General features: G+C 41.3%; 1 protein-coding gene across 1 annotated transcript in view; it reads right to left on the reverse strand.

The window, feature by feature from the left end:
• The window catches only part of LOC308301958 (stanniocalcin-like), a gene marked incomplete at both ends in the record, with an annotated part of 6,220 nt that extends 3,409 nt beyond the window's left edge, over nt 1–2,811 (reverse strand). Inside the window, one exon of the mRNA XM_080746105.1 lies at nt 2,709–2,811. Within this exon, the coding sequence (XP_080602231.1) occupies nt 2,709–2,811 (103 nt within the window). The remainder of the gene's footprint in view (nt 1–2,708) is intronic.
• Between the last annotated feature and the right edge of the window lie 10,530 nt (nt 2,812–13,341).

Below are 13,341 nucleotides of genomic sequence, written 5' to 3' on the forward strand. Positions count from 1 at the left end.
GTTGCTATGCTGTAATTTTTATAAAGCACTGAATAGTTTAGGGCCAAAATAAACTTCTTCTGATCTCGTGCGAATATCATGAATGATCCAGACCTCATCTGGGAAAGATCTGCTTCCTGTCCTCACAATCACAGCTTAAAGTGAAGAACCGTTCAGCTTTTTTTTATGCTCCACATTTCTGGAACAAACTCCCTGACATCTGCAGGTCTGCTACAAGTTTCTTAAAAGACAGTTTTGTCTATAGTTGTTATTGTTTTTTGTCTTGTTTCTAACATGTAGCAGCTTATTTGGGATTCCTTCCTTTAAACCAGTGGTTCTCAAACATTTTCATGTGAAGGACCCCCAAATTGACAGCCTTATGTATTTGCCCACGGACCCCCATCTTAAAAAAAATGTTGTCAAATGTTTAAAGACATTCTAAATTATTCACTTTTGGTTTTCCTTTCTCATTTCCAGATTCCGCACCGGGTCGCATCGGGACGCGTTGTGAGCTTGTAGGTAAGCTATTTTTCAAATAGTCAAAACAGGCCTGTAACAATTATTACATAATCGTCTAATCGCAATTATTTTGACACATATATTTTCAAACATTTTCAAAAATTGTGGAAATAGCGGATCTACAAGCTCACAGCGCGTGGCATCGCTATCGCTATCAATGTTCTTTTTTTGGGCCTATAAAGTTGTCAATAGAGAAACGAAGCCATGTCGTCATTTGTGCGTAATGACGCCCTCTAGGGGGTTCATGCTGGTATTGTTTTGTATTCAAATCGCCATTGGGAAATTTGCGTTTGCCGCATATAAGGACTGTGTTAAAAAAATAAACACACCATATGCGCGTTTCTGTCAGCGGGGGGGGTTCTGCATAGTTTATGATATTCATTCATATCTGATATAGCCTGTTGTCAGAGAAAATGTAATCAACGCTGTCCTAAATGTTGGAAACTACAGAGAGACACTCGTGTCTGGGACAGACTGTCGCTGAGAGCATGTCCGCGCACATGGTGTGTTTATATTTTTAACACAGTTCTTATATGCGGTGAACGCAAATTCCTCAATGGCGATTTGAATACAAAACAATACCAGCATGAACCCCGTAGAGGGCGACATTTCACACCATTTCACGGAAGTGACATCACACTTCGCTGCTGAATTATGTCATGTCTTTGTATATCTCGGTTATGAGTCATGTCGTCCATGTGCAACTTCAAAGTCTACAAGCCAATCAGAAATGTAACTGTCAACGACAAAAACTCAATTAAATCGCTAATCGCAATTATTTGAGAGACAATTAATCGTCATGAGAAAAGGTCATATTAAATCGTGACAGCCCTGGTCTACAGTAGGTATTCGTTTGTTCGCTTGTTTCTTTTGTAGACCCGCCCCGCCTGCTTTCTCTCACAATACAATATATCTGGCGACATTGGTTGACCTGGTCTTGTTGTCGTTGAAATGTGCCAAACAAAATAAACGTTGCCTGGCCTAAAGACACCATAAAAGTGTTGTTTTGTTGAAACTGATAACAGAAAAACTCCCACATCAGCTGGAGCTGATGTTATTACCTTCACAGATATGTGCCAACACAGCAGAGAGAGAGGATGTATGTCAACCATGTGTGTGTGTGTGTGTGTGTGTGTGTGTGTGTGTGTGTGTGTGTGTGTGTGTGTGTGTGTGCACGCGTTTTATGTTGCCAGATTTATAGTGAGAGAAACAAGCGGCTAGGTCCACGAAAAACAAACCTCGAAATAGAGTATAGCCGATGTACAAGCTCTCAAAGCGTCACAACTGTGAGCTTCACTGTTGTAGATCTGCTAATAAAAAGAGTGTTGGAGTTTGGAAACCCAACATCCCACTGCCTCCTGCATTATGTGCAATGTCTTAACAGGGGCTACACAGGACCGTTAGTGATTTCCCATGAGTGTTTCAAAATTCCAACACTTAAATAATCAGCAATAATCCCCTGGACAGAATTTCTTGACAGAAAATTGCTCATAACATGTCTACAGTGGATTTTTTATCAATCAAACACTTCGTTTACAAAATTGTCGTTTTAATACAATCGGATAGGACTGTTCTGTTTGGATGCATATCTGAAAACTGGACTTTTACTTTTAACAGAGTATTTCTACATTGCAGTATTGACAGTTTTACTTAAAGCGGAAAACCACCCATTTTCAATATTGAACTAGGTCATTAATATACCTTAGAGGAGTTTGTATTGTAAATCACACCGTGATGACATCACACCAGCGTGATTTACAATACAAACCCCCAAATCAATCCTCCAGTTCTAGGCAACACAGAAGGGGGAGAACTTTTTTTTTAATTATTATTTACACACAACTCCTCTAAGGTATATTAATGACATAGTTCAATATTGAAAATGGGTGGTTCGGGGCGCCCGCTGGCGCCCCGAACGCATACCACATACTAGGCGCATACCACATACTAGGCTATGATGCCCGCTGGCATCGCTGGTTCGATTCCCCATCCGGACGGCCTTTGCAGCGCGTCATTCCACATCTCTCTCCCCATTTCTTGTCGGTCTACTGTCCTGTCAAATAAAGGCATAAAAAAGCCCAAAAACAAATATATATATAAAAAAAAAAATGGGTGGTTCTCCCCTTTAAGTAAAACATTTGAGTACTTTTTCCACCACTGCCTCCTACTACTAGATGGTCTCTCTCTCCCTCTCCCCCCTTCATACTCACTAAGGCTGTTGGCAGAGAATCTTGCCCGGCGGGGAGCACCCTCCTCTGGGCTCAGCTCGAAGCCTGTGGCGGTGCTCAGCAGCAGTACCAAGGAGAGGAGCATGCATGACGGTTGTTGTTTAGCAGCAAACATATCTTCTCTCTGTGTGTCTCTTGTCTCTCTCTCTCTATGTGCTGACGGCTGTCCCTCTGTCTTCTTTGATGCTCTGGTCTTGATGTGTTGCTTCTACTGTTTATATGGAGGTGTCTGAGATGTGAGCTGCCTACAGAGGCCAAGCCCCTCTGAAGGAACAGCCAATGAGAAGTCTGCACAAGACCAGACCCCACTCTGTGGAGACATCCAATCAGGCAGGGAAGGCTGCTGTCCAGACCAGCAGCATCTAGTACAGTGGTTCTCAACCTGAGGGTCGGGGCCCCCAGGGGGGTCCCCAAATTATTTTGGGGGAGGAGGGTTCCTCAGATGATTAACTTAATGTGCAATGTTGTTTTATCACTCAACGGTAAACAAACCAACATAACGTGTAAGTGTATAGAACATTTAAGGCCTTTTTAATACCTCTAAAATGACAAATTAAACATTGGCCTAAAACATTTTGAAATTGCGAAAATAGCCAATCTACATGCTCGCAACGCAAGCTCAAAGCGTGTCGTGACTCTCTTTCTTCTCTGCTCCAGAACGGACACAATTGTCCTTCATTGTAAACGGTGTCCCGCGGCATTGTATCGAAATAATCAATGTCAGCATTTATGTATTGATATGTTGTATAAAAGCACCAATTAAAAATAGCCTATATTTAGCCTATTATTTCCTTTTTTCATGAAGCCTGTCTCATTAAAGCCTATTTTATTTTGCAATTGTATCCATGATGATACGAAAAACTATTTTGAAATAGCTATTCATCTAGTATTACATTGAACTGATGGCATGTTGTTATACAATGCATGTACCGGTATTGCAAAATTCCAAATGTGCTTTTTGACACTGTTTGCCCTTGCACTAATTGAACAGCTCCATGAATGAATTTTGTAATTCATTCATTCATTAATGAATTAAAAGTAATTTGATACCCCGACCCATATAGGCTTACTTACACACCATGGCAACTTCCATATTTGTTTTGTATACTCAACTTTATGTCTCAGGTTAATAGTTTTCTCAGCTCTAAAAATAGAACGCCTTCCCTACACATGGGAAACAACCTCTTCCTGTTGCATCGTCATGACGTGTGATTGGGATTCAAGGCACGTTTTTCCGTCTTCTCCAGTGCAGCCTCAGTCATGCAGAAACAGTGATCAATGACAAGGAAATGTCCCTGTGAGGGCTGATAGGCTCAACCTAGTGCTCCTCAAAGGGCAGGAAAGCATTGGTTCCCAAGCAGTGGGTCATTTGTATGGGTCCCTTAATATTTCCTACATTTTGTTTTTTAATTATTATGCCAAAACATAAAAAATACATTCCCCCAATGAATTAAACCAAATTCAATGTTTTTTTTAATATATATATATATATTTTTCATGAGAACAAGAAAAGAAAAAAATCCATAAATTAGAAAACAAGTGTAGTGAAAATAGCCGATCTACAAACTCACAAAGTGGCGTGAAGCAACACGTTGTGAGCTTGTAGATTTGCTGTTTTCACAATGGGTCCTGGGCAACTGTTTAATTAGTTTTTGGGTCATAAAACAGATAAACAGTTTGGAAACCACTGCTGTAAAGTAACTAAGTACATTTACTCAAGTACTGTTCTTAAGTACAATGTTGAGTTATGTATTATACAGTACAGCCTATTGTTTTACTTTACTGGAGTATTTCCAATATTTAATTGGTTACTTTTACTTGGGCATCTCAAAGGCAAATGTTAATTGTTTTTGCTCCACTACAATTATTTAAAAACTTTAGTTATTCGTTTGTAAATTTAGATTGCAATTACAAAACATGCATTAACCACTTCAGCCATATATATAGGCTATTTCGTCCATTTGAAAAGGTACTATACAAAATCTATTTGCATTTTATCTTTAATTTTGTGTTGTGTTTTTAATTGTGATATAGATCTTCCACTTGGACACTGTGGTCTTATCAGTTGGAACTGAGGCATTCATTAATTTGAATGAATAATTCAAGTCAGTCTATGGCTGTATCCAAAGCCCTGGGCTGCGTGAGGTCAAGTCTCCATTTTAAGAAAACATTCCGTTGTCACTCCTAATTCACGTAGGAATTTAAGTGACCGTCTCTTGTAAATGTGGAAAAGCGTTTTATCAGTGTGTGTACGCGTGTGTGTCCGCATTCCGCAAGCTGTGAGAAAGGTGACAGATGGAAGGAAAGCAGCCAGTCAGTCAACCATGCAGCCACCTCATTACACCAAAGATAAGCATCTACTTTAATGGGGTGGCAGTGGCTCAGGAGGTAGAGCGACCGCTTGTCAACCGGAAAGGTTCCCAGTTCGATCCCCGGGGCTCCCCCAGTCAGAGTCAGTGTCGAAGTGTCCTTGAGCAAGACGCTGAACCCCTAACTGCTACCGATGAGCAGGTTGGTTGCCTTGCATGGTTTCCTCCGCCATTGGTGTATGAATGTGTGTGAATGGGTAAATGTAATGCACAATCTAAGTAAAGTGCCTTGAATAAAGGCGCTATATAAATGCACCATTTATCATCTAGTCTCAGCTCTCTGAAGCCTAACAGCCAGGCAGTGGTGTAAAGTAACTAAGAACATTTACTTAAGTACTGTACTTTTGAGTTATTTGTACTTTACTTGAGATTTCCAATTTCAAACACTTTTACTTCTACTCCACTCCATCTCAGAGGCAAATATTATACTTTTACTCCACTAAAATTATTTGAAAACTTTAGTTACTACTAAAGTTTTTTTCTCTCACGTTACCCCATGTTTTTTTTTGTCTCACATCTTTTTTTGTCTCACGTCACCCCTGAATTTGCATTTACTGTATGTCATATTGCTGTACGTAATGAAGTATCCCTTGCTGCTGTGTGCATTTATATTAAAGGGTTTAAAGCCGCAGCACACTGCTTTAGACTCGCAGAAGGCATAGAGTACATGCCTGAGTTGTGTACGTATGTTTAAGCATGGTGGTCAGGTGGTGTCGCGCACCAAACAACAGATCTGCAAGCCCAGAATGCAAGCCAGATGAACACATTTTGGTTTTATAGATCTGCCCCGCCTGCTGCCTGTGTTTGGTGTGTCACTGTTTAAAGGATGAAATATAAATCATGCAGGCAGCGACAAAGCCAGGGAGAGAATGAGAGGTGTATGATTGAGATTGACTGTTGACAACAACAGTGATTTAACTTTAGGCTATTTTGTACAACAATTACTGTCATAATTCATAAAAAGTACATGCAAGTTATTTATCCCTCAGTTAACTGATATTTGGTAAGTAAAATAATTGAAATAATTCACCATTAATTTAATAGAATACAACAGCATAACATTCAATCATACATATTCTAGAGAAATAGTTCTACCTTATACAATTGATATGGTCTACAACACATGGTAATTTATATAGCTTATATTACCTTCAATTGTGTGATGTCATGTCTTTGTTCTATTATAGATAATAAATAACATAAATAACACCAAAAATAAATATGGAATTACCCCTAGGCCTGGAATTGTAGTCATTTTGGGGGCAAGGCCACTTGGTCTTCAGTGTTGTCAATTCTTTTAGGCCACAAAGGCCAAATGCCAGGTTAGGAAGGCCATCAAATAAACTAATGATTTTGAAGTCTACTGGAATAACGAAAATTATTCTCCCTTGGTGTGAAAGCACTCTTTTCAAAGCACTAACAGTAAATGACTGAAACTCTTGTCACACTGTTAACATTGTGAAGAGTTTTACCATGTGTGGACAAGTTGATGTTTCCTAAGGGAAGATTGCCTACTGAATCTTGCGTCACAAGTTATACAGTGGAAAGGTTTTTCTCCAGTGTGGATAGTCTTATGTTCCTTTAGAGTACTTAACTGACTGAAACTCCTGTCACAATGTGTACAATGGAAAGGTTTTTCTCCAGTGTGGACACGCCGGTGTCTCTTCAGCCCAGACGAACAGGTGAAACTCTTGTCACACTGTTCACAGTGGAAAGGTTTTTCTCCTGTGTGGATTCGCTGGTGTGTCTTCAGGGACCCTGACGCACTGAAACTCTTGTCACAATGTTGACAGTGGAAAGGTTTTTCTCCAGTGTGGATACGCTGGTGTCCCTGCAGGTGAGACAACTGGGCGAAACTCTTGTAACAACGTTCACATTGGAAAGGTTTTTCTCCTGTGTGTATACGCTTGTGTGCCTTTAGATTACATAACTCACTGAAACTCTTGTCACAATGTGTACAGTGGAAAGGTTTTACCCCAGTGTGGACACGCTGGTGTGTCTTCAGGGTATATGACTGACTGAAACTCTTCTCACAATGTTTACAGTGGAATGTCTTTTCTCCAGTGTGGACATACTGATGTTTCTTCAGTTGAGATGAAAAGCTGAAACTCTTGTCACAATTTTTACACTGGAAAGGTTTTTGTCCAGTCTGGACCCCTCCACTCGTCTCCCCCCAATCATCACTGTCGTCAGTGACTTCAGTGTCAGATTCAAGTTCAACTTTAACTACAGTAAAGTGTGAAGAGATGTCTTCATCAACTTCACTTTTCACTGCTAGTAATGTCAACAATGATGCATCAGGCTCCTCTGGTCTTTGAAGTATCTCCTCCTGTTCCGCTTTAATGTGTGGAGGCTCTGGTTCCTCCTGGAGCAGACTGGGTCTCCTCTCCTGTTCAGGAGGATCCTCCTCTTTACACACAACCATGTGCAGGGTGTCTAGGAGCAGAAAAATAACAAAAGTGAACTGGGTTCCTAAGACGTAAATCTATTTTCCATCTTCCATGCACATAGCTATTACCTACTAAGACTGACCAAACAGTTATTCAATAAATAAATGTGGTTCTGGAAACTCTGAACCAGGCTCCAAAGTTTTCACAAGATTAAAGCAAAATACATATCTTAAAAAGTAATCACCTCCAAATTTGACGAATCATAGCTCATGCCACTAAGTGCATGGTGTTATGAAACAGAAGCACCTCCACGCAAGCTTGACATGAACGTTAATGGGTCATAGTTCAGAATGTATGTTAACACTTTGCCGTCCGAAATAGAATGGTGGTTGGTAGATTAGCCGTGAAATTTCTATTATTGTATTGTGATCTGAGACATAATATTATGTTTATAAACATGAGCCCGCCGCCACTCCTTCTTGGACAGCGCCGTTGTTTTTTCTCTTTTTTTTCTCCCCCAGGTCATTAGCTCACCGTGATTATCTGGTTCTCCGTTGGGATAGAATGGGGGTTTTGGCCGATCATCGATCTACCCGTGCGTTTCGCGTGTGCGATCCCTTCACGTAAATGTCCCCGCAAATAATCCATGTGTGACTCAAAAGCAGAACTGAAAATTTTCGCTAGCATAGCCCCTAGCATGGCTGCTGTAGAAGCACCAGGGTACAGACAGTAACCGAATGGGGGAATATGCCTTGGAAAAGGAAAGGCCAATGACATCACTTCTGCTTCATGTCAGCCCAGCCATGAGCTATCAATGCACGAGTGGTGACTAGGGAAGGTTAGACGATCGCCGATTTTCGGATGAAAATCATTTATTTCGGTAAATACGGGAAAGTACGGGAAAGTACGATTGGCTGCCCCTCCCCCCCTAGGAAGTCCGATATAGTACGATTTTAACATTAAGGGGCTCCCCGTGGCTTTGAAAGGGTTAACTTGGCCGTGGTCCTGTACTGCAAGTCTAGAAATTAGTCTGAATACGTCTGTCTGGGGCTAATTTCACAAACAACTGTACCGATTAGCGGCAAATTGTCTTGAGCATGCTGGCAGTAGACAGTCTTACTGGTATTGTTTATATTTTTCTCTTTACAAACTGTTATACTTTTTGAAACGTTTAACCTTTTATATTTTGTTACATGAGAGTATTTGGGGAAATGAGACATTATTCTAGAGCACACAGTCTTCTTGAATTTTGTGGACTCAAATTACCAATAGGGATGTGCTGTAATTCCGGAAGCCCACTCTGTGTTCCTATTGGCTGTGCTTTAAATAGCCATAACTCAAAAAATACATACAGCAAAGTGAGCGGTGCTCATGATACAAGACAAGTTAACAATGTGTTATTTTCAGTGGTTGCAGCTTTAGGCAGTTATTACTGCTTGTATTTTTTTTTTCTCTTTACAAATGTATTTGTACTTTTTGAATTTCTTGAAAAAACATTTTCCCAGTGGATTCCTCTGGGAGATGAATTCTCTCTTACTACGGTATTTATATTACTGCTAGGATCACTTCTGGACCTGTGCATGTTGCAGCAGAATTAGCATGTTTACATTTTATTATATGCTTTGCGCATGTTTTCAGCGAGCCCATGCTGTTTCTGCAGGAACTGCTTTTCTAGTTCAAAAGTTGTCAACCACTTATAAAGACCAGCTAGAATGGCAAGTTCTAGTGAAACAGGGGTTGTGTGGCTCTAAACCAATCACAGCTGAGTTTTTCAGCTCAATGTTTACAACAGCCACACAGCGTACACGCAGCATGTGATTCAAAGTATGTGATCTAAACTCGCTGCGTTGCACACCGCACTCTCTGAGGAGTGTGTAGTTCAATGTTTTACCAGGAAGTGGTCGTAGACCCCTCCCTCCAGAACACAACGTTGCACAGATATGACAGTGGATCTGGGTGTATCGCTGCTCGGCAGCAGTGTTAGAGCAGTGTTTAACACTACAAATGGCCATCCTTCAGTGTTAGAGCAGGGTTTAACACTTCAAATGGCCATCCTTAGATGGCCATTGCTCTTATCAGCGCAACATAGGACTAGGTTTGAAGGCTGCATAGCAGCCTGCAATATGTTTAAATTGGTTGGAGTTTCCAGACTGAAATTGGGAGGTCTGGGTTCAATCCGGAGTCGTAAAAAAACGAGAAAAAAGTCACCAGAAAAAAAGTGTGGGTGTTTTCATTGGATCTATCATGGTTGAAATGGAGTTTGAAGTTACAATCTTGGGTTTGGTAATTAAGTTTGGATTCATACAGTATATTCTATATATGTGTCCGGGTCGGGGTAGTGTGGTTTGATGATGAGTATTGTGGGTGTGTCAACCCGGACGTCAGCATGCATTTCAGCGTGGCCGGAGAGCAGCTGGGACAAACACTTCCTCGAGAGAAGGTAGCAGCAAACATTTCCCCGGAGCGACACATGTCTCGAGAGAGAGACAGAGCGAGTGTGCATGTGAAATTGACAAAGTGCTCTGGTGAGTTTGAATTGTAGCTTGCTCCTGTAATGTCGCTAAAGACGTGCACTCGTCTAGTTTGACATGTTTATTGATCGCGCACCATATTCCCTAGGGAGAGCGACAGACAGTCCAAACAGTGAAGGGGCAGACGGTGTACAAAACACAGCGCGCCATCATGGTCTGTGTGTGTGGCGTTTTAACACGCAGGTTGTAATTCATTCAATGTAATCTGAGAGTAACTAAATGTGGAATATAAATGTGGTTATTTCTGGCATGCAGTACATGAAGTGGGAAGTAGGGTTAAGGTTAGGTTTAGGTGATCGGATCAAAGGGAGTTCGAACCAAGGACATGTTACCATTCATAGCCAGACCAATGCTGTTATCTTCAGAGAGAGAGAGAGGTGCTTGCAAGCTAATCACACTCATTTGTCGCTGTGAGAGGGGGGAGAAACTGCTGGACTGCAGTGAATCATATTTTATTGTTTCTGTTCACAGGAAATAATTAAGAATGGGCTATTTAGGGACTTTTGATATAACAATACACAAAAATTGTTTATTTTCTATGTTATATATTTTTTGTATTATGTGTATATATATTAGGGCTGTCAAATGATTAAAATTTTTAATCAGATTAATCACAGCTTAAAAATTAATTAATCATGATTAATCACAAATCGAACTATGTCCAAAATATGCCATTTATTTCTGTATATCATTGGGAATGGAAAGATAAATGACAGAAGGCAGATGGATACATTTAACATACAGTATGTATTATTATAAAATATCATCCAATCAATGTGGTATTATTGAGAAAAAAATGCAACATTGCTCTTCTAAACGAAACAGGATGGTGATATTAAGATTAAGAAAGAACATTCTTTCTGTAACACACTTACTGACAATCTTAACCAAGCAATTTCTCTTATTTGGCTGGAACCTTTTTCTTGTACAATGACAACATGTCAACATGACATTGCTACTCATCAAAATAAAATAGGATGGTGTCTCTTTTGTAACACACTTATGGCCATCTTAGCCAAGCCTTTTCTCTTATTTGAACTAAACCCTTTTTGTACAATGACAACATTTCATCGTCTCATTGCTACTCCTCTAAACAGAATAGGAAGGTCTCTTTTTGTTACACACTTATCTTGTCCATTTATCTTGCAAAAACAAAACAAAAACAAAGACATCTTTTCTTTTCTTAATTCTTTTCATCAAACCAAAAGAACTTGGCCTACACAGTTACATGTGGCCCTTTTCACTTCTCAGCCTCATCATCTTTTAGCCAGTTGCTGAGGCAAACCAACTTGTTAACATTTTCAGGCAGTAATGCTGCCCGCTTCTTTTGCACAACATGACCTGCAAGTGAGAAGAGTCTTTCACATGGAACTGAGGATGCAGGAGTGGCTAGATATTTGCGAGCCAGTGGGGCCAGCATGGCATGGGCTCCTGCATGAGATGCCCACCACTTCAAAGGGCAGTCCTCTGTGATGGGCTCTGCTCTGTACCTGTGTAAGGCTCTGTCAGGCTGTACTTCTCTCTCTTCCTCTGATTCTGAATCTGAGCCTATCTCTAGAAGAAGGTTCATTTTCTTCTTGGGTGGTCCCTCTTCAGAAGTGGGTGGAGCTCTTCTGGGTGATGCTTCACGCAGGATGCCTCCAAGTGTGGTCCACACCTCTTCTCTGTCTGCCTTGGGAATGCTCTTTAAGTCTTTAAAGCGTGGATCCAGTGCCGTTGCAATCTTGAGCCATCTATTGTTGGTGTGTTCTTGGCGGGAGGCTAGGTCTTCCTTGAATTTGGCCTTAAATCTCAACACATACGCAGGGTCCTCATCAGAGATGTCCATTACACGGCGCAGGTGGCAGAGGGCAGGTAGTACTACGGAGCAGGAGACGTAGGCCTCCCCACCCAGAAGCTCTGTCACATATCTGCAGTGGAACACACACACACACACACACACACACACACACACACACACACACACACACACACACACACACACACACACACACACACACACACACACACACACACACACACACAATGACACACACACACACACACACACACACACACACACACACACACACACACACACACACACACACACACACACACACACACACAGAGAGAGAGAGAGAGACAGTGACAGAGACAGACAGACAGACAGGGAGAGGGGGGAGAGAGAAGGAAAGAAACAAGTAAATTACTTGAACACAAGATTGTGTTTGGAAGCTGTTTACTACATTAAGGACTTTATTAATTTGGAACAGAGGATATCCTACAGGTAGGAGGAAAGTATGGTGGACTTTGTTCAGTGTGTTAATTGTATCTGTAGGCTGCCGCTGCCTGGCTGCAGAAGGGCTCTGTAATGGCCCAATTTGCATCTCTATGAGCATGTTGATTAGAATGGCCAGGCCGCCTACCAGTCAATGAATGAAACTGGTTGAGCGACATTCTATAGGCCTACGGTCCTACCACACTATACTGTCCAGTCAGTTCTTTACACAGTGGAAATAGATTCTTTTTTTTTTTTTTTTGCGAGATCAGATCTCAGTTAGTAGGCGATCGCCTAGTTCGTTCCCTACACTTCTGACACAAGTTGTTGCATAATAGTAGATTAACGTATAGTCTATTCATTTAAATAATTGCATTTTAGCCTACAATGACTGGTCACATTATATGATAGAGAGCTTACCGGCAGGGCTCCAGAAGTGCCTCCAGTCTCTGGAGTTTATCCCATTCTGGTGGCGTCAGCATAACGAGTTTATGCTGTTGTTGATCCAGTGTTGCTTTTATTGCTGCTTGATTTTTTATCGAGCGTTTCACCATTTCCAGCGTGGAATTCCAGCGCGTTGGAACGTCTTGGATCAGTGCCTCCTCTTTCTGTCCGAGTTTCTTTTGCTCTGCATTTAGCTCATCTTCGTTTGACGGGCTGTGCTTGAAATGACCGACAATCTTGCGACACTTGGCCAACGCACCGACGAATCCACTGTCCGCCAGACTCACAGTGATGCTTCTCTGTAGGATGTGAGCGATACAGGGCATGTGCTCGTATGGCAGAATACGAGCCGCAGCAATCATATTGCGTGCACTGTCAGTCACTATGACTGTAACTCTTGCTTCAATGTCCCATTTGCGTGCTACTTTTTGGAACTGTTCTGCACATGCATTTGCAAAGTGGCGTTCTTCTGTTCTCATTATAGTTAGCGCAAAGGACACCAATTCCCACGTTTCAGTGATGAAATGAGCAGTTACTCCCAGGAAGTTTGTGTTACTCACTGACGTCCAGTGGTCTCCTGTCAGGGCGACATATAACGCTTGAGCTAAAGCCTCCTCTTTT

The sequence above is a fragment of the Nannobrachium achirus genome (genome assembly GCF_963921795.1).
Source record: "Nannobrachium achirus genome assembly, chromosome: 17".
NCBI classification, from domain to species: Eukaryota; Metazoa; Chordata; class Actinopteri; order Myctophiformes; family Myctophidae; genus Nannobrachium; species Nannobrachium achirus.